We start from the raw sequence: 22,281 nt of genomic DNA on the forward strand, positions 1-22,281 counted from the left end.
AGGCTGAAGGATAATCATCAGGGACACAGCTTCATGGTCATACATCAGTCAAAAAAAAAGTAACAAGATAAAAGGATGTCTGTCTGGCTTATGAACAATTGGTTTGAGACAAATGGAGGTTGAGGGAAATGTAAAATCAGTTACCTGCAACAGCAACCAAGGCATGAGGCTTCAGATCTGTGGTGATGAAAGTCCCCAAGGCTCTCCACCACCACAGCTCCCACCACAAAGCAAGGCATTTAGAGAAACTTAATTAGAGGGAAGGATTCACAAGCTCTCATAAAGCACAAGCCCTTCTCTGCAGTTTTCTCAGACTCTGCTTACTCCTGTCATCCACCTGGAATGTGTTTGACTGTCACTCTCCCTGTCCTTGGGGTCAGGGGGCTCCTCCATGTGGATCTGACTGTGGGCAGGCACACCAGGCACTCTCCAACACACAGGGTACTCCCAAAAAGCAACTTCTACTTTGCAAAATCATTAGATTTAACTGAATGGCTCAAAAGTAGAGAGTAATAATTTCAGGTGACATGAAATATAATCCTCCAAGCCTGCAATGTGCAAGACTGGTTCAGGATACTTTATAACAATCTAGCAGAGAGCCATGAGAGTTTGGGATGAATATTTGAGCTGTGACTATTCTATCACTGCAACCAATGCCAGAATTTGGTTCAGAATATCACATTCCAACCTATGAAAATCTTTCTCACCTAGCAGCTTTTTTCCTGAAGTATTCCATATTTTCCCTAAACTTATTTTCCTAAAAAGCTTCCAAAAAAATAAGCCTTTAGTTAAAAGCAAAGCAGCACCTGAATTGCACATCTTTCATTCCCAGGCTTTGTGGTTTAGTTCCTAAAGCAGTAAAGGAACCATACTGACTTCATTTTTAAGGAAAACTGGCAAGAGAGATTTTGTTAACTTCAAGAAGGAATAAGGAACAATGAATTTGTATCTTCAAAATAGAGCTTGCAAAAGCAGCAAATACATGCAAGGTTATATGTCTTACCTATCTGGAAAATCACCTGCAGAGGATATTTTTTGTTGTTGTTTCTTTGGGGGTTTTTGGTTGCTTTTTTTGTTTGTGGGTTTTTTTGGTTTTGGGTGGTTTTTGTTTTGTTTTTTGTTTAACTCAATACATTACTGTTTTCTAAGTATTTTCTGAAGCACAGTATTTTCTGAAGCACAGTGGCACCCCTGAAAGAGGCTTTTACAGGTCTGGCCTGGCTTTACTGTCATACTATAACATGTCACAATCACAGACCCTTTAGCCAAAAGTTAACAAAGTCCTTTCTTTAACAACTTCACAAGGGTTCCACAAAGAAATCAGGCGACCCATGAACTACATTTGAATCCAGCAGTTCAGACAAAATCAGGTATCAACCACCTCCTTTGAAAACGTGTTTACAACCAGAGATGGTGCAATAAAGAACACACAGCACCTACCCATCACAGCATGGACTATCCTGACTAGAAGCAGCAGCACTGAATTCCTGGAGTACTTACCAGACCACTGGACAGACCATCTCTCAAAGAGCCACAGGTTTTAGACATGGTTCACTGCTGCCAAAACCAAGTAATTCTGAGGAATTTATCAATTAGTTTTATGCAATTCAGGCAGACCTGCCTCCTTGTGACTTCAAGGAAACAGTAAAAAATAGTGACCACTTGTTGTTAGACTGGTGTCTTTTGGCTCTGTATGGTTTCCACTAGCACAATATACTTGACAGGTAGCATAACTTTTGTATTTTTTTAAAATCAGTTTCAACTGCCATCATTTCTAAAGTGACAAACATCAAATGCTTAATTAAAATACATCTCCTGCAGCTGTGATTTCAGCTTAGCAAAAGGAATGCAAAATGAAACGCTTACCTACATTTCCTGACTGAAGTGGAGCAGGTTTGTCAGCAGGAAGGCACTGAAGAACCCTCAGTGTGTGTGAACAGAACCTGGCAGGGGCACAGCTCTGGAGCTGTGGGGATCTGCTGCCATCGAGGCGATGCAGAACACAGCCCTAGAAAGTGCCTGCACTCAGATTTGGGCACGTGCACCTCTCCACCCTCTCCCAGAGCAGTGCCTTTCCAAGAGGTTAAAGCAGCAGAGGGACTCCGTGATGCAGGCACTCAGTACTGTTGATAAGCAGGGATCCAGCCCATCATCCAGGCTACAGCCCAGAGGTGCTACAGCAGGTAAAGCAACTCCTCCAGTAACAACCTTCTGTTCAAAGGTAAGGGAGAAGGGCTAAGGTCAACCTCACACTCTGAACATGCTACATCCTGTTTCCAAACCAGAAGCTGCACAGAATATCCATAATCTAAATGGGATTCCTGCTCGTTCACATCTGCAGGAACAGGATTTAGATGCCAGTTCAATGTTCAGCAAGTGCCTAATGATCACCAGAACAAAAACCCCAAAAGCCCTGAAACAAACTTGCTATAGCTACAGGTCCAAGTGGGAGACCAGAAACAATCAGGCTATGAAGGCCAAAAAAGGCTGTACTTTAAAAATGTTTCCTACTACATACAAGAACAAATGCAGGATGTGATACTTGCTTAGTTTTATTAATTTATTTTTGCAGGAATCTGCAACTTGGAGTATGCACTTTCTGGAGGTACCATGCATGCATAGCCTCTGAATGCTTTTATACAATTTCATCTCTTAGTAATAAGTTCATTCACAGCATACACAAATCTAGAATGTAGACACCATATATACAGGATTAAACAAGATCGTGTCTTCTTCTTTTAATGAAAAAATTTAACAGGGTTTCACACAGCAGGAAGTATGGATTAGATACACTGGTGCCACCATAAATAAATAAGTTTCAAGAACACAGTTTTTAAAAATTTGTTTCAAAGATACTGGAAATCCAGGATTATAATATTGCATTAACTCCATTGATTTCTGATTATTCCAAGGAAAATATTTGCATTTATGGACATAAACAGCAATGAAAGCCCCAACTGAAGAAATGTGGCAAAACTCAGTCATGTCTGGGTTCATGTAAGATTTGACATTTTGAAATGAAAACAAATGCAGCTGCACACAGAGACAGTACTGACTGTGAGATGTGATATCTGTGCATGTCTTCCTTCCTTGTGAGATTTGGAGTCACCGCAGTACAGAGCACATCAATTCTGTGGTACCAAACTGGCTGTTGAATTGTTTATGTCCAACCATCCACTTCTCATCAGGATAGTCATGTTCACATTCTAGGGTACACCACTGGATTTTAAAAGAACTATCATCCTGATGACAAGCTTGTTTTCAACATATTTAATATTCTCACATTCTTTTTAAAAACATTCTTTATTTGTTTTATTTTGTCCCCGTTTCAACTCAAGTATTTCTATTTCAGTTTCAAGGGATTTTACAATCAATATTAAAAGTATTTAGAAATTGAAAAAGTATTTAGAAATTGAAGTGAGAGATGTATAGCTGGGAGAGATAAAGTAACTGAGAGAAAAGTTGGCTTTCTTTAAAAAAAAACCAAAAACCATGATTCAGTAGCATATCATAATCAGAAAGTACTGAGACCAGCTCTTTTAAGAATTATTACACCTTTTCACCACACCTCCCATTTTTCAAGGGAAACACACACATACCACAGACACACAGATACACAATTGAATCTGATCTAAGACTACATTTTACAAAATACTTCCTTTTGTTTGACTTCCCACCCCTTTCCTCTTTGCCCAAACAAGACTAATAATTACATCAAATTAAAAGTAGATCCAAAGTTCAGGATTTCTTTTGGTTTACTATATTCTGAATAATTTTCCACAAGCTCCACTCTAAATAAACTTTTAAAGAACTACAGTAGTATGCTATAATTAAAGGGAATTCATCTTAATAGCACAGTAAATATAAAATAAGCTTTATAAAATTTCAATGAACAGTGAGATCATTTTGAATAACTGAATCTCCAAGTCAGTTACAAACTCTACCAATCTAGTAGCATGGTTGAGGGAAAGCTCAGTCATTAAGGAAAAAAGAAAACACAAGTAGTGCATTAACTGAACAGCATCAGCATCTCAACATTCTCTCTCTCATACACACACGCATACATACACACACATTTTATACAATACAGTGCATTTTATATGCCAGCTGACATTAGGGTTTTATGTGCATTCAATAAATATTCCATTAACCAATCTTTTTGGTATAATCTACAATTCAGTTGGGGTTTGAATGGCATCACCTGTTTTCAGAAGGAAAATGGATCTTCCAATATTCAAAATACAATTACATTTTAACAACCTAGAAATATTCGAGCACCATGTCAAGTCTTTACTATTAACGTTTGAGTATGGGCATTTACAAGTAAAAGAATACAACAGAAGGGTGTGGTGGTTTCCTTTCTTTGTACAAGCAACAAATGAGAGTAATTGAAAAAACCGAGTAAAATCATTGGTACAAAGGACTTATTTCCAAATTTAATGGCGGTCACTCACTCTTCCAGTAAGCATCTTGCTGTGGTGGCAACCTTCATTCTCTTTCTCTGGTGAAGCTGGGACAAAGATTTGCAAGTCTCCATGTATGGTTATTGCAGTTCAGGGCATTTTTGGACTGAATGCATATTTGCACCTCCTCCCTCAAAAATAGCATCTATTCTATCCGAAAATGGCACAACTGTATTTTTGCATGACCTCTACTCTCATTTGCTGACTGTCACTTCAGTTGCTTTCTTTTTGCAATTCCAGCAAAAACAAATGCTTCTAGAACTTCACCAGAAGTACAACGGAACAGAAAACTGAAATAATACAATGGCAAAGGCATCAGGATAGAAAAGTCATGAAGTTACTGGTATTGTTTGGAGTCATTCATTATACAGCTGATAATAGCAATGCTTCTGCTCATCTGTTTTCTAGTTCTCAGTTTCGTCAACTGTCCACTGACATGCACAAAATTAATATCTGCCTTTTAATTTCAGCTGACAGTAATTTTCTTACTCCCTTCCATGTGTGATGAGCTCCCTCCACAGCAGAGTAAATCACTAGGAAGGAAGGAAAACTATCTCTGATGCCTTTGACTTTGTTTTGCTCATCATTGGTGCACACTGATTGCTGGAGATCTCTTAGCTTATTTAAAATTATCCTGAAGATTTAGTTAGTGCAAGAACATACTGAAAAATGACAGATAAAATATTGGTTCCTCATTTAAGATCAACAGTTCAGTTCTTACTGTTGTCTTTATAAACTGTGGGGAGAAAAGACTCCAGATTGAGCAATGCAGTCAAGATGAGTTTTTTCCACCCACCTCTTGCAAATGCTGCTTTATTTTAAATAAGGATTCAGACATATGATTGTTCTACCACAGCTTAGCATGTTATCACACATCAAGAGAACTGTGGTAATTGACAGTATGGATGTGGCTGCCATGAGCTAAGAACAGCTTAAAATGAAGTGTAGTTTAAAACTCTCATGGTAAAGTTAATAGCAAATTTTGCTTTACCAAGTCAATTACCATAATTCAGCTGAAGTGCTTGCCTGCATCTCTGAATTGTGATGAAGTTATACCATAAAAACTCAAATGCACTGTATCAGCCTCTGACCAGTACACAGAACACCCTACACAGTCACACAGTTGTGTCACAGAATCATTCAGCGGCCCAAACCCAAGTTCAATCTCAAAGTATTGAGTGCTTTATTCCAGCAGCCTGAAGCATTCAGACAGATTGAACATCACCTTTAGAATACAGTGTATCATAGGCAGATAAGTACCAGTAGGATTTTCAGTTGCAAGTCTTGTGTTCTTTAACCTATGACAAATACTTCCTGACCAAAATAGAAAGAATGCAGTGTGTAATTCTTCAGGATCTGGCATCTGCTATTTTGTACAGGCTGGTTTATTAATAATGTGCAAATAAACCTTTACTGAAGAGCTGATTAATTATTTTTCAGCTAACTCTGATCTGGGGCACAAAGTACCTTCTGTGCTGTAAACACCGTGAATTCTTCACAAATTGGAGGCTGAAAAGGTCTAAGGAACTGGGTACAAACTCTTCTCAAATACAACCATGGCTGAGCCCAAGTCTTCCAAAAGGCATTTGGAGTAGCCTGTGTTTGGCCTGTCACTGTGCTGCTGCACAGCACAGGCTCAGAGGGTTGTATAGAAAAGCATCCTTTGAGTTTGGAAACACAAGGGCCCAATGAAAGCATGCAGCAGGATTTTCATCCACAACGTGGTAGAATTCATTCTCGGTTTATTACCAGTGTTGACACAGCCAGGTGAGCACTGTACAAGCAAATGGGATTGTAAAAAATTACCTCTGATTACACTCTCCTGTAACACTCACACAGTTCCTCATTTAGTCACCTCAGGTCACTATTTCAAACAGCAATTTTTTGTAGACATAAGTTACCCTGAAAAAAAGCAGCAATTACAAATACCCTTCTCCTTGTTTTTTTATACATTGCAAAATTTATCATTGCATTTACCTGTCTTCTTTTTCAGTAGCTTACAATCTAGAAGCACAGGGAGCCTTTGTTTTCCAGCTAGCTGTGGCCAGGTGAAGTCAGCTCTGGCTCTTCAGTTTTTTCTGGTTAAGTGTAACACTTCACACCATTACTAAGAGTCCTATAATTTTCTTTTTAAAAACAGTAGTTTTGGGTTGGGTTTTTTTAGAGCCACTAAGCAGTAACTATAACCACAGGAATAAACACCAGTAGTTATTTGCTTTCCTGCATACATTCTTCTCAAAATGAATCCTTTTACATTTTCAGATTTTGTTTTCTGCTTTGCTCACTGCAATGGGAAGGAATTTCACCCTTAATTTATTTATTTTCTAGTGCAGCAGAAGCAGAAACATCCTAACGCATTACTCCCACCCCTTGCAGTATGAAGATTGTTGACTGGCAAAGGCTGGGCAGATGGACTGAAAGGTTCCCCATGTTTCCTTCTCTTACAGCTGTTGGCTTGAGAGCCTGTGTTCAACCCAGTGCAGCCCCTTCCTGAATTTCAGGTGTATCGTGGCATTTCACACTGCTCACAGCGATTTAGTGCTGGGTGATTTAGAAAGGTGCAGCTCCCACAATTCCATGGGGCCCCTTCAAAGTCTTCATCTCTTGGCTGAGTCCGTGGAGTCTGTTTGGAGCTGTTTTGATGCTCTAAAGAAAAGCCAAAATAAAACATTTTATTTCAGAAGAAAAGGATTAATAGTCAAAACCACACTACTTGAAGGTCACCTAATTAAACAATTTATCTTAAAATGAACATGGAAACCTTTTCCTAAAGCACTTGTAATTCAGTTTGTGAAATCTGAATATTTAAAGTATTTCACTTCTGTAAAGAGTCACTTAACTGTAACACCTTAAAACCAAGACGAGCACTCACCAATGTTAGGTCACTGATACTGCTAAAAGTTTAATAGCTTAAAACATACGAGTTTGTTACTGGCACTGCAGCACTATCCTGTTAAGGCTTACACACAGCAGTCAATTTCCAAATCTTAAACTGCAATAATCCTGCTTTACCTGAAGGGGAAAACTACTGCTAACTTAATTGCTTCAAACAGCCTGACAAGGCATCTTTTTCTAGCATTTATTCAGGCTGAAAAAGAATACAATCTAAAAACAAAATGACAGGCCTATTTCAAAACAAGACAATTCTTCCCCATGCATTTGAAGCAGGGATATAGGTATGTGAAGCAGCATTTAAGTCTGTTTTCACTCATAAAATCAGTATCACATTAGGCCTTAACCCACAGAAACACTCAGTTTTCCATGTTTCCTGACACTGCCTCAACACCTCAGGTTATCTACTGTAAGAAATACTCCCAGGATGTGGAAACAAAAGACTAGAAAATGTTGATATATATTAACACATACCTAGAAGGTACTGGCTAGGATACCCAGCTGCTAAACATCTGTGAACTTATGTCTAACAAAGGCCTGCAATTTGCAACTGCACACAAATTTGCAGTTGCTGCCCCACCTGCTAAGAAATGCAGCAGAACACTGATGACAACCTTAGTGCAAACAGTACTTAAGTCTTCAGAGACAAACAAAGGAAATAAAAGTAATCTCTTTGCTTAGATGCAAACAGATTCCAGCCCAGAAGCTGCACAGTCACACCAGCAGAGCTTGACCTCAACAAATTCCTCCTAAGCCAGGCAGTGTGGGCACTGGACTGCGTTCCACTGACTGGCCAGATGGCAGCACAGAGCACACCCTTGTCTGCCCACACCCGTCTGTCTGCCCACGCTTTCAACAGCTCAATATTAAACAACTTTTATTATTTAAGGAAAAAAAATAGGTCTTCATGTAAAAATCCAAGCTCTGAATACAGTACAGCAGCCCTACAACTAATCTCTAATAAGCTGACAGACAAAACCGGGAAGGTGGCGGTATAAATCCTTACAAGGCACTATTTTCTTATCTGCCAAATAAAATAACTTACTTCATGTGAATTTTGCACAATATTTGGCTTTGAAATAATACATCAAATATGGTGGTGTAATTAAGAGAACGTCCTCAAGCATCACAAAGTTAACAATTCCCTAATCAACGGCAAGATCACTGCAATCTAACGTGATCCCAGGCAGCTCAGCTCACCTGATGCTTTTCTGTACACTGCCACCTAATGCAGGGAACTCCTCCCAGTATTAGCTTTTCTTTGAGACACACTCAGCAGTTCTAGGCCTTTTCTTTTAAACTTCCACATAGTAATAATTTTATTTCATTGAGGGGTAAAACACTTCAAAGGAGGGGGGAAATTTCCTAATAGGTATTCAAAATTCACCTACAGAAACCTTTGTGGAGTGTTAACAGCAACCAGAACTCATTTACAAACTTTGGAGTGTCAGGAAGACTGTAGGACTACTGACTCAGAGGAACTATTTATTTTCTACTAACAAGTGCAGTACATGCTAGTTACAGTAAGAGGAGACATAATATTATAAATCTTATCACACATAACATTTTCAGGAGAAAGATCACTGTTTCTTCTGTATCAGAGCATAGGACCCCACACTGGCTGCTCCAGCTCTTTATTCTAATAGGGAATAACTATTTATATAATCAAGGTGGTATTAACAGAACATTCATTTGCACCAATTTGCTTGAGGAAAACAAGTTGCAGCCAGGATTACTGCACTTAAAGAAAAATGCTCTGGTTTGAAATATAGAAAAACAAAAATAAGTAGAGCTGCATCCTATCACCATATTGTTTAAAATATTGTTTAAAAAAGAAAAAAAAAATGCAGATTGGTGAGGATGCCTATTTGGGATGCCAGACCTACCTTTTTTATATGGCTTTGGTGGCACAACAGGACCAGGCTCTATATTATCATAGAAGTTACATGTGGCCTTCGGATCAAAGTTTCCTGTCAGAAAAGAAAAGAAAGGCAATCCCATAATGAAAAATCAACTCCAGCTCAACATTTTGTATTGCTCTGAATACATGTGAAATGTATGTCTTCCTACAGGATACTTCCTTGATAAAGAAGGACTGTGCATGTCCTAATCTGTTTGATTCTGTTTAAGACAAGCTTCTGTTGCAAAAAAAACTTTTAAAAACCCTGGTAAATTTCTGTTTGTCAGTCTCTTGGTTGCAACCTGTTGTTCAGCTCTGTATTACCTGGCCACAGCGTTTGTCAGCAAAAAGTTAAAATTTTAAGTAAAGGATCTTCATAAAGGAGTCATTTTTTAAAATATGCTCTTGACAAAGTCATTTTATATCACCGCTTTCTCACTAATGGAATTTAACTTGGCCAACAGAAGCATTAGCGAGTCAAGTTTATTAGGTTGCAACTGAAAAAACACTTACCTTCTAGAGATAAGTAATCATTGTTAATATAAACTGAACTCTAAAAACTCCAAATATTCACATTCAAGCACATGCCATATAAGAACCACAGCATCATTTAGGTTGGAAAAGACTTCAAAGATCATTGAGTCCAACCACTACCCCAGCACTGCCAAGTCAATCACTAACCCATGTCCCCACGTGCCATGTCTACAGGCTTTTTAAATATCTCCAGTGATGGCAACTCCACCACTTCTCTAGGCAGCCTGTTCCAATGCTTGGTAACTCTTGCCCTGAAGACATTTTCCCTAGTATGCACTCTAAATCTGCTCTGATGCAACTTGATGCTGTTTCCTCTCATCTGTCTCTTGCTACCTGGGAGAAGAGACTCCACCCCACCACAGCCTTTCACATTATTGTAAAGAGCAATAAGGTTCCCCCTGACAATCCTTTTCTCCAGGCTGAGCACCCCCAGCTCCCCCAGATGCTCCTCATCACACCTGTGCTCCAGACCCTTCCCAGCTCCACTGCCCATCTCTGGACTTGCTCCAGCCCCTCAATGCCTCTCTTGTAGTGAGGTGCCCAAAACTGGACACAGATTTGAGTTGTGGCTTCACCAGTGCTGAGCACAGGGGACAATCCCTGCCCTGGTCCTGCTGCCACTCTGTTGCTGATCCAGGCCAGGTGCCATTGGCCTTCCTGGCCCCCTGGGCACACCTGGCTCATGTTCAGCTGCTGTTGACCAGCACCCCCAGGTCCTTTTCCTCCAGGCACCTTTCCAGCCACTCTTCCCCCACCCAGTAGCTCTGCCTGGGGTTGTTGTGACACAAGAGCAGGACCCAGCACTTGGTCTTGCTGAACCTCATAAAGTTGACCTCATCCCATTGATCCAACCTATCCAGAGCCCTCTGCAGAGCCTTCCTAACCTCCAGCAGATTAACATTCGTGACCATATCCAAATTATTTTTTTTAAAAAAGTATCAATTCAATACCTCTAGATTGAAGGAGATCAACTTCTTTCAGTGTACAGTCAACATTTATCTGGAGTTGTCTGTTGAGGCTTCTCAATCTGGTCATTTCCTCAGGCTAGAAAGAAGCATCCCAAAATAGTAATTGTGGGAAAGTCACCATTGTATTTGAAATAGAAGTAATATTGATCTTTGTTAACAGCTTTATTAAAAACTGAGTATTGATAAGGCACTGAAAGAAGCCCAACTGTCTAGCCCACTACCTCTAACTCATCTGCTCTCAAAAAACATTCTTCTTCTGGCATGTGAGAAGGAAAACAGACAAGTTACTCACTATTAAAATTTGTTACTAAGATGACATAGCTAAGCTCAAGTTTACAAAACCACACCACACACATTACTAAATTCTGTATAAATGGATGACTTGCTACCTGAGTTTGCATCACAATAATCAAAAACAGAATACAAACTGCAGCCCACATTAATATTACTTGATTATAACTGAATAAGGTCAATAGTTTATTCATTTGCATCAACCCAAGAAGCTCCAAGAAGCCAAACCTTCTAGCCCAGTATATTTAAATCATTCAATGATGAAAGATTGTAATTATTCTTAACAGCATAATCAGTTATTTAAGAGCATATATTTGCATATCATTAAGAAACCCTATGTTACTGGAATGCAAAGATTCCTTAATGCTAGCAGCATCAATCACTAACACATTTTGTCCCAGGATGCATTCTAGCATCACAGTCACAAAATCACAGAACATTTGAGGTTGCAAGGAACCTCTGGAGGTCCATCTGGTCCAACTCCTCTGCCAAGCATCCAACCAGACTTTGTGCCACTGATGGCCACACTCTTGGCCTGGCTGTTCATAGTTTTCAATGAACTAAGTGCTCATCCAGCCTATACTTCATCAGCTTCTCTATGAACATCTTACAGGAAACAACGCTGAAAGTCTTGCCAAAATCTAGACAGACAATAGCCATTGTCTAGGTTACCAGGACACACTTTGCATCCTAGAAGTTTACCAAATTGGTCAAGCTTGGCTTCCCCTTGGTGAATCTATGTGACTACTGCTGACCACTTTCTTGTCCTTCATGTGCCTGGAAATGGTCAACAGCATTAGCTGCTCAATCACTTTTCCAAGGATCAAGGTGAGGCTGACCAGCCAGCAGTTCCCTGCATCTTCCCCTTCTTGAAGACAGTAGTGATACTTGCTCTCCTCTAGTCTTTGGGAACTTTCCCAAACACCATTAATCAACCAAAGATTATCTGGAGTGGCCTTGCAATGACACCTGCCAGCTCCCTCAGCACTCATAGGTGCATCTCATCCAGGATTATGACCTCGTGTATGCCTGCTTTGCCTAAGCATTCCCTGACCTGATTCTCCTCCACTGAGGGTGTACCTTCCCTGCTTCACACTTTTCCCAGAAACTTTTCCCAGAGACTTTTCCCAAGGTCTCTGGGACCTGGGATTCCTGAAGGACTGTAAAGACTGAATCAAGAAGCTCATTCAGTATTTTAAACATTTTCCATGTTCTACATAATCATGTCCCCCCATTTCCTGAGCCCATGTTTTCACTGGTCTTCCTGCTGTCACATAGGTAGTAACAGAAACCTTTCTTTTGGTCTTTGAAATCCTGTGCCAGGTTCACCTCCAGTTGGTCTCTGGCTTTTGTAACCTCATCCTAGAACACTCAGTGCCTCTGTACTTCTCCTAGGTACATCTTTGCCAAATGCTGCCCTGAAACAGGCGAGACATAGAACAGCCACAATAGCTAAGCAGCCAAAGGCCTTTTCTGTGCCTTCCAGCCTACACCTGGTGTGCATTGTTTGTCAATACAGCCAGTAAGTCTGAGCTGATTTGCTTAACAACTGCATACAGTGGAAGATATTTTTCAGCCAGATGAATTCCCTTATCAGAGCCACACACATGTTTGAGCTAGAGTCACTTGCAGGTGGAAGTCATACAGATAAGAAGAATCAACAAGGGAAATAGGAGACTTCCAACTACTTCAGGCAACATTGCCACTAAAAGTTATTTGGCATATCTTGCACATACCAAATGAGAAATACTGTCTATGAGAAGCAAGTACTCAAACAATAAAACAGCTTTTTGAAAATAAAAATTAAACCTTTTTGCATGAACACAAGCTCTATATGGCTGAGGCTTATTGAATTGACTTGGACATACTTTTATTGATTGTTAGATAACCAAGTATGTTCAGTTCTGTGGTGCACAAAAGCACATGCATACAACCTTCTCAAGTTTTGTTTGGAACACTAAAAAAACTGAACATATCCATTTCATTAACTACAAGAATTAACTTATGACAAGACAAGTACTTAAAGTGTCTCCAAAGACTGAAGATTTTATAATCAGAAGTATTTTTGGAACAGTACTTTAGATTCATCAAAACACAAAAGATAAATGTGTATGTTGAATTAAAATACTAACAAATTGCTTACTGTTGGAATTGCAGTGGTACAGCTGACTCTTCGAAGCCGCCTCTGCATCAGATCATGCTCCATACCATTGACTTCAGTCTTCAGGCGTTCAAGCTCTTCTTTCTCAAGCTTCAGTTCCTTTGCTAATCTCTCCATCCTTGCTCGTTGATGTAACAGCAAGGCTAATGTTTTACATAGAAGAAATAGTTACTAGTACATAAAAATCAGGAACACCGAGTTCTTAACTTATGCATAAGATTCATGAGTGACCTTTCTGGAAAAAAAAGGTGATCGTAGACATGCAGCCAAATATCAGTGTGGAGATGCTTTCATGCCAAATGAACTACAATTTAGAACAAAGTTCTTCCAGAATAAAAACATATTTTATACAGTAATTTGAAGTTGTTATTACCATTTTGGTCATAGCTTCTTTTTTTGCATTTGGTCTTTCTTGTCTCAAAAATGCAAAGGCACCTGTACAAGGAGACAGCTTCTCAGGATGAAACAGCAACCTAGTTATACTAATACTCTACTGACAAAAAAAAACCCAAACAAAAATCACCAGAGGTAAGATCAGAAGGTAACACACACTTAATACCTGCTGTTCAACAGCAGCCTTGAGACTTTAGCCAAATGTCAGTCCCAAATTGTTTTTTTTCACTGCTATTACAAATGTGGTATAACTTTTAAGTAGTCTTAGCTTTTCAGGGAATATTGTAATCCTCAATACTGAAAGTTCCCCAGGGTTCAGAGGTAAAACTATAGAGCTTCAACAAAATAAACTAGAGAATCAAAAAAAAAAAGTCGAGTCAGCTCAGGTGCTTCGGACTCTTAATTTTTATAACAGATTGATTTCTCCAACCTCTCTCTGCTGTTAAGTCACTCCCTCATTTTCATCATGGTGCTGAAATTTATGACTCTCAGTCACAAGCTGACGTTGGGCTCCCAGAGAAACAAAGAATTTTGACTAGCTAGAAGACAATATTCAGTTTCCTAAAGAAGAGCACTTCTCAGTATTTCATCATGATGCAAAGCTGGCATGTCAGTGTGATGCTTAATCCTTTCTGATCAGGCTGGTTTTACCTTATTGAAGTCTGCTAGGACAGAGAAAAATAAGACATTTGATGTGGGTATTCACACAAACATGCTGCTCATATAACAATGTTCCAGCAAACTGTTCAAAGTAAGGATGCTGTAGAACCTGCAAAATGCTACTTCATGAAAAGCCCCAGCCAGAACTTGCCTTTTCTTCACTGCATCCAACAAAGGCAAAGCACATAAAATCCAAGAATATTAACATATGAGCTAAAAAGAATTAGAAAAATAAGTAACATGACAACTTACTGCAAAAGCAGAACACCCCAACCTGTCAGAAGCAGATACCAGCATTCCGCACAAAAATATAACACTGTAATTTCAGTTTTGTATGGATTCAGCAGTTCATGGCCAAAGAATAAACACCAAAAAGCCTAGCCAAGAATAACATCAGGTGTTTTTACACTACAGGCACTAAAATTATTGAACAGAACTGTTCTCTACTTTTTCAAGTAGCGCAAGTCATGCAAGCAGAATTAAGGAAAAAAGTACAGATACCAGACTGAATGATTTTCCACTATTGTTACCAAACCCTGTCTCCGTGTGATTCCTTCTACTTAACACGTGTGACTACATTTCAGAGCTTCACCTTACACTCTAGTACAACTCATCAAATATGACTTATATTACAAAGAAGCAGTCAAAGTACAGACACCAGACTGAGTTTCTGGTAACACTTTTTACAATGGCTTACATTCCAGCAAAAATTAAATAAACTTGTTTCCTAAATTAAGCTGTTAAATACACTCTTTTTTACAACTCCTTTGTGGTAGTAAAGATTATAAAATGGTGATTCTTCTACAATTTATTTCTATCAAGAGTTCAGAGTGCAGCAATTAAAAAAACAGTTCTGGTAGGTATTGCCAGAAATGCAAACACCCCAAAAAGCATATACTAATTGGTTTTATTTGGTTTGCTTTTCAGAGACACAAATCTAGTGGAAGGCACAAAGGCAAAACCATGTTTTACATTTCAGAACATGTTTTTCACAGCTATGTGAAGCTACTTGTATTTTTCTCACATAAATGACAACCTTTACTGAAGCTGTAATAGTAACACTACAGAACAAAGCACAAGACCTCAGTTACAGACCTACTGGCATTCATTCTTACTTAATTGGGTCTACAGAATTCCCAATTGGGTCTATGAGGTGCAAAACAGCTTTTGTTGATGAGTTAGAAGAGCTCAAAAGACAGCAAATGAAATAAGAAATCAAGAACTACAGAGCAGCATTATAAGCTCTCACTTTAGCTGCCTGAAGTAAAAAAAAAAAAAAAAAAAAAAAAAAGGCTAGAAGGAACAACAGATGAATAGAATCTTCTTTCCAAACACAAATCCAGAAAATACGTGTTGTAGGTTATCACTCTGTCATTGCCCAAATGACTGGTTTGAATGCTTGCAGATTGATTCACTTGCTCAATTTTAAATGTTTCAAATCTATACAGGAGATGACTCCAAGAAAAGTAGTTTTCAGCTTAGGCTTTAATTTCACATTTCTTTTCTTTACCGAATTACCAAATTCTTAATTTGTATATGGCATTAAAACTATGTTTTATCCATATGCAGCAGAACGCATCCTAAAATTTGTCTTCCTATTTCTTCTTCCTCTTTGAAAACTCTAGGTGGAAGAAGTGAACTTTTGATTTAAGTTGTCAAAACAATTATTTTATTACCTTTAAAAAATATTTGTATTGACAGTTTTTTTAGCTGCATTCTTATCCCTCTCTTTCACTTAATATTCTTCAATCTAAATCAAATGCAGAAACCAGTGTTTCAGGTGTTATAAAACACTTGAATACAGACCAAATACAAAACATTATAAAAATCCACATGTAAATTTATGACTCAGTTCTTCACTGCAGAATTGACAAAACTGACACACAGTATATGAACAAAGTACTTATTGTTAACTGCAGTGTTTTAAGAAAGTACCCTAACATCGAAAGCACAGCAACATTACGACCCTTAGAAACTCTTTAAGACTGAAATTTTGCAGTATTACAAAAAAAAAAAAAAAAAAAAAAAAACAAACCAGAAAAAACGGTCTGATTTTTGACACAGTTTCTATTTTTCTCTGTACAGGTTCAAAAATTCTCACCAAGTAGCAAAATCAAGCTGAAAATGCATTTTACAACACCACAATTGGCAGGGTGAAACATTTACCTTGAGTGTAAGCATAGTCGTCTGATCCAGAACTAGAACTTCTCTGATACTTATGGCTTCCTTTTTCTCCTCCAGATCCTGGGATTACAGAAATAGGCTGAATAGGTTCTGGTGCTGCAGAACGCTCTTCTTGGTCCACTAAATTTAAAAGATTCTCAGTCGGTGCTCGACCTACTGTGATTTTAAAAATGGTTGGGTTTGGCTGAGAAGATACCATTACCCGAGGAGACTGTGTTGGTGCACCTGCAGGTCCAGTTGGCTGAGTGTAGGTAATATATACTGGACTAACACTAAATGGAGGTTTGGGCTGTCCCGACATACCTCTGGATGGAGAGCTCGAAGGAGGAGTAGTGGGTGCATACAGCGGGTGCTGGTTTCGTTGAGATGGTTGATTACTTATTGGTGAAGGGCTTCTGTTCATTGCAGTCCCAGGTCTTTGTGGTGGCTCAACTGTAATTTCTATTTTATTCATGGAACCTTTGGATAAACTAGGTCCAGCAAAAGGTGGAAGGTAGGATACAGAGTGACCACCTTGCTTTTGAAAAGTCTGGGATGCTTGCTGATATGGATGGGGTGGGACAGTGGAAGGACTAGGAGGCATGAAAACATGTGAACTCTGGTGACTCAACTGAGGAGGTTGAACTTGGTGTTGAGGAGAGCCGAAGGGAGAGGGACACTGGGATGCCGGTGGTGATCGAAAAGCCGACTGAGGGATCTGGGGTTGTTTTGGAGAATACTGAGAAGGTTGGTAGTTCTGTTGATGTGGATATACAGGTAGAGGACGAGGAGTATAATGTGGAACTGGGCCCTGTGGCGATGAATGCCACTGTGTATTCTGAGGAGTCTGTCGTCCTGAAGAACTTTGAGATGTTTGTCTAATATAAATAGAGCCAGGAGTCCCATAAAGATTGCTTGGAATCTGTGGAAGAATTTGTAGAGCTCTGGGTACACTCTGTCCAGAGGGGAGGTTTTGTGATACTGTAACAGTAATGGGATTTGTACTGTACCGAGGTATGTGCATATACGTGGGAGGGCCTTGCATAGCAGACGTGTTCATTCCTGGTTGTATGGAAGATGGCTGTGGAGGTGGCTGTGGAGGAGGAGTAGCTGCATTTCTATTCTGGTCATTCATGAAAAATGGATTGTAACTAGGAGAAGCTGCCACCACGGCAGGAGCAGAATGTGGTTCTTGAACTAAGCAAATCAGCTGTTTACCTGCCGTGCGCTGCGGGTCAATGTGTCCATCGCTCGAGCTGTGTACCAGTGTACGACCACCATTCAGCTGAGCTCCATCCCCTGCATGATAGCTGCTGTGAGGATGAATACCCAGATTAATGTGCAAAAGGCTATTTCTATTCATTCTGCTGTCATCAGGGCTGTGGTACTCCATATACAAATACTTGCTGCTCTCCTGTGCCAGGGCTCGACAACAGGCATCGAGGTTGTTGTTGTTCTAGGAGCAAGAACAGACACCTGTTAATGCCACAGAGCGCAGGAAAGAGCCACACTCTGTGTTCAACATTCAGCTGAGGCCACAACCAGGCCTGGCCCGAACACAACTAGGGGTAACGTTCTATACAAAGGTATTGTGAAATAAAGATGATACTTGCTACAAGGTATGCAAGTAACACATAGCTCATTTTGCATCTGGCAAAATGCTCTGGTAACACTAGTTACACTACGACATATTTAAAAAAACAAACAAGTCCTAAAACAGTTTTAGGAAAGCAATGGTTACGACTCTATGTTCTCCAACGAACAAGTCCGTATAAATAACTGCTTCTAGTAACAACACAAATCAAAATTGCAAACTCTGGAAAAGCAGAACAAAAACGCAGATAACATTTCAATGTTCATCTGAGTGTTCACTTTTTCACTTTCAGTTTACTGTTTACCTATTTCTCTTCACCCAGGAGTTTAAAAACCCAACTTTTCATATACCTTAACAATTAAGTCAAAATATTGCTTGAAGAAGAACTGGGGATTCCATAAGGAATATTACAATTCCAACCAAATTTAAACTGCCTTTAAGAATTTCGGACTTAAGACTAAAAAACAATTTATTCATACATCAGTGAGAAACCAAATAACCTTTTCAATGTTTGATTTGTTCTGTGGTGATGGCAGTTGAAATTATACAGACAAATTATGAATCAAATGAGAAATATAAATGGGGAATTCCTTTTCCATTCTTGCCCTCTCCACTAATTTTAGCTTAATGTACTCTGTTAAAAGAATAACAAGAATGATAACTTTTTCAAAGAAGCAGAATCACTAGAAAGTGTTTCAGATGGTGGATTTCTTTTTCTCCCCATTTTATCATATAACAGCCTCCATCAGCTGTGGTTCAGATTTTAAATTAAAGAGTAGCTAAAGAAAACAAATTTAAGTTCAACTAAACCTGGCCCTTAGCACCCTAACTTTGTTACCCATGACCAAAGACTGGTACCTTCTGTGACAGAGAGCACCTCCTTCCACGGCAAGTGTGTACATATTTATACATGCACATACAGGCCTGCCTTCCTCAGTGTGCTAAAATTAGCACTCTAAGGAATATTTGGAACATTAATAATGGCTGCACTTTTATTTTAAACACTATCAATATGTAAATTTGTATGCATATATTACAAATATACACATACTGCATTGCAATACAATTTTCAACAGCCACTGGCTGAAAAGGCATGTTACATTTCTTTTCTCATGGACTAAAACCTAGTCAGTTTTAATACCAGAATGAGGATAATTTTCCCAAGATTCTGTATGATTTCACTATCAGACGAACTCACATATTCTACATCTTCTCACATGAAGAGTTACTACTAAACATGACAGAAAAGTGCAGCACTTAAACAGGAACAGTTCTCACTCTATGGACACTTCTCCCTGACAACCTCCCTTCATGCTGAGCTCTTCTTCTAGACATCAGTGGTCAAGGTAGGAATATCCAGACATATCACCAAAAATTTAAGACCAGAATATGTGGGAACCAGACCTTGTATGCAATAACAACCAGCACCACAATGCCAGGACAGCAGTCTCAAAAAAGTGAGCCACTACTATCACCCTGTAAACCCTATCACACTATAACCAGAACTTCACCAACAGAGACTTCAGCTTCCTTAGGTCACTTGCTCAGGGTGCAGGTAAAGAGAACATATATAGGACAGGCTCTGATCTGATTTTATCAGGGTATGGAATATATTTGTCGTTTCAAAGGACCCTCAATTTTTGACACGTATTAAACTCCAAAATGATTTAAATCTAGAGCATTTATTGCAAACGGTTATTGGAAACTAGCTCACACATCTTTAAATATAAAGTGGGTTTGGAAACAAGATCTATACTTAAAAGCATAACAAGTATTTGCTGTGCAAAGTTAATTAGTTATCCAGAATGCCATATTATAGATACAGAACACCATACGCTTCTGCAGCATTAGGGGTTCTTTACTTGTTTTTAGTTTAAAAATGTCTATGACAAACACAGTACATCAAAAGGATTGTGTACTTAGCAGTAATGAAGATATGACTGTCAGGATAAGTAAAGCTTTAAATTGAAGGACCTCCCCTACTTTATATTTGTCTGAAAGCAATTAATTTTTATTTGTATAGTTTAAAAGACAAAATGCAAAAATTACAACCCCTATTCTAAGTAAACCTTCTCACGTGCCAGAGACAGGCAGGATGCAAGTACAGGATTCCAACCTCAGCCACGGCCACACAAGGCCAAACCACATCTTGCATGTTTCTATTCCATTCCTGAATCTTCCCATTAGCTGAAGGTATTCCCAGATGACCACTACTTATTATATGTGGTAACTTATTATCACTTCCAATTTCTTATTTTAGATGAAGGCAGAAGGATGAAATGGAAAGGAAAAGGAGTGTGGGGAGAAGAATCACCACCTGACCTAGAAAGACAGAAGTACAACTAAACCTCTGGAGAGCCATAGGAAAAAGATACCATGAAGAGGGAAAACTGTCAGATTGATAATGAAGTCCAGCTCCTTATCTTGGAAGGATGAGTGACTGCTTACTAAAACCTCCTCCAGCATGTGTATGTTATTTATGCAGCCATCATCAATTAACATCCCATTAGCCACTTTCTTTATTATCCATAAGCATACAGTCACAGGTCATACAGACAATGAAAAAACATCAGTGCCAAACAACCTCCACAAATCTAAGTAAAGAATGACAAAATTTTTGTACTGAAAAGGCAAGACAGAAATGCAAGTAGTGGAGTCTTCAACTTTTAAAATAAAACCAGGAGAATGAAAATCTATGTCCCACATGTACTACTAGTTTTCACACTAAACTAATTTTCTTGCCAAAATAAAATACACAGACTCCTCACCATACCTGAAGCATGCACTGAGATACCACCCCTTCAGGTATCTCAGGGAAACGCTGCCGGAGATCATGGAGTACCTGCACGTCAAGCTGTTGGCTGCCCTGCGCCATGCCAGATGGATGATGTTCCAAATTACCAGAAAACGGAAGTCAACAGGCCTTCCAATGATTGTGGTCTTCTGAGGCTTCTGGCATTTTCTGTAAGAAAACACAGTCCTTTAAGCCATCACAACTTTCCATCCTTCCCAAACGCTTGTGTAGAAAAACTACTGTAATGCATTTTAACTACCAAGAGAGACAACAGCTTAAACATAAGGGTCGGAATAATTATGTCTCAAATAGAAACATTAAAACACTTAACACAGCATAGGTATGTCTATAATATGGCATTGCGCTGGAATGTGCTAGTTCAGGTCTTTACTCAATCCCATTGTGGAACCATGTGTAACTTTAATTAGTGTGACCTGCCTAAAATGGAACTGTTATATATTTACTCCCAGTGAAATTCTGAACAGTCTGCAGAAAAATCTGAAGTTATCACCAAGTACAGATGTCTTATTCACAACATGCTAGAAATAATAGGCTGGAAAATTAAGTAAAATGATTGTCCAAAAAATACTCCTGTATTAATAAGGTTCAAACTCTTTTGTCTTTACATCACTACAAATCCAAGAAGTCAGAAGCAATTTTTGTGAAACTGAACAAGAATCGAACAGAATTTAAAGAGCTCTTCCCAGGATTAGAAATGCATCTATGTAAGATTTTCGTAAAATACCTGTTACATTCATACCAACATAACGCGTGACAAAAACCAAACCAAACCCCTTAAACATCTTTCCATTTCAAAATTTTGTATTCAACAACAAAAAGATTCTTTCTGAACTTCATTACTCAAGGACTACTGAAAGGCAAATACAGTCTGAGTCAACAAATGCTTTTTGCACTCGTGGCTCATGAGCACAGCAGTAACCAAAAGGCAGTTGATGTCTAAGGAAAGATTCACAAAAACTTTGCATGAGGTGGTGCCTGACACAGCCCCTGCTACACATCTATCAGTGCTAAGCTTCAAAAGCCTTTCCAACAATACTGCTCAGTGGAATTCTTAACTGCAGAGAATGCACTGCTGTGTTCAAAAAGGAAACAAAAATCAGATACCAGCAGAGCTGGTGTTTATTAGCTACCCAAAGTCCCAAGTTAAAATCATTCTTATCTTGACCTCAGTGCAACTGTGGGTGGCACATGGTACAGGTATTCCAGTCAGCTTTTCATCTGTTAGTTCAACTTCCAGCAGCAGCCTCCAGCAGCACAACAGACCAGCAAATGCACACATACCTCTAGGCACTAAAATTCCAACAGCTTCCTCTGAAAGTTTCTCCATTTTCATAGGCAAGAAAACTTTCTTTCAAAGAAAAGGAGAGTGTCAGGCTTAGGGTAAAAGAAACAACTTTGGTTAAAATTTTAGGGGTAAAAAAAACTCAGGAGTCGAGTCCAGTCTACA

The 22,281-nt window shown here is 39.0% G+C and overlaps 1 protein-coding gene across 3 annotated transcripts in view; it reads right to left on the reverse strand.

Moving 5' to 3' along the window:
• Positions 1 to 2,536: 2,536 nt before the first annotated feature.
• The window catches only part of TAB3 (TGF-beta activated kinase 1 (MAP3K7) binding protein 3), a 43,893-nt gene continuing 24,148 nt past the window's right edge, over positions 2,537 to 22,281 (reverse strand). The window contains exons 2-8 of one of the 3 annotated variants that reach the window (XM_056495444.1): positions 20,793 to 20,981; positions 17,644 to 17,881; positions 16,429 to 16,506; positions 13,192 to 13,352; positions 10,740 to 10,833; positions 9,242 to 9,325; positions 2,537 to 7,109 (exon numbers count right to left, since the gene is read on the reverse strand). In XM_056495444.1, coding sequence (XP_056351419.1) covers positions 6,961 to 7,109; positions 9,242 to 9,325; positions 10,740 to 10,833; positions 13,192 to 13,352; positions 16,429 to 16,506; positions 17,644 to 17,881; positions 20,793 to 20,894 — 906 coding nt within the window. In that variant the 5' untranslated portion in view covers positions 20,895 to 20,981 and the 3' untranslated portion in view covers positions 2,537 to 6,960. Of the gene's footprint in view, positions 7,110 to 9,241; positions 9,326 to 10,739; positions 10,834 to 13,191; positions 13,353 to 16,428; positions 17,882 to 20,792; positions 20,982 to 22,281 lie in introns of all 3 variants that reach the window. The other 2 variants (XM_056495433.1, XM_056495424.1) reach the window with 2 other exon arrangements.

Source organism: Oenanthe melanoleuca, chromosome 1, assembly GCF_029582105.1.
Source record: "Oenanthe melanoleuca isolate GR-GAL-2019-014 chromosome 1, OMel1.0, whole genome shotgun sequence".
Taxonomy (NCBI): domain Eukaryota; kingdom Metazoa; phylum Chordata; class Aves; order Passeriformes; family Muscicapidae; genus Oenanthe; species Oenanthe melanoleuca.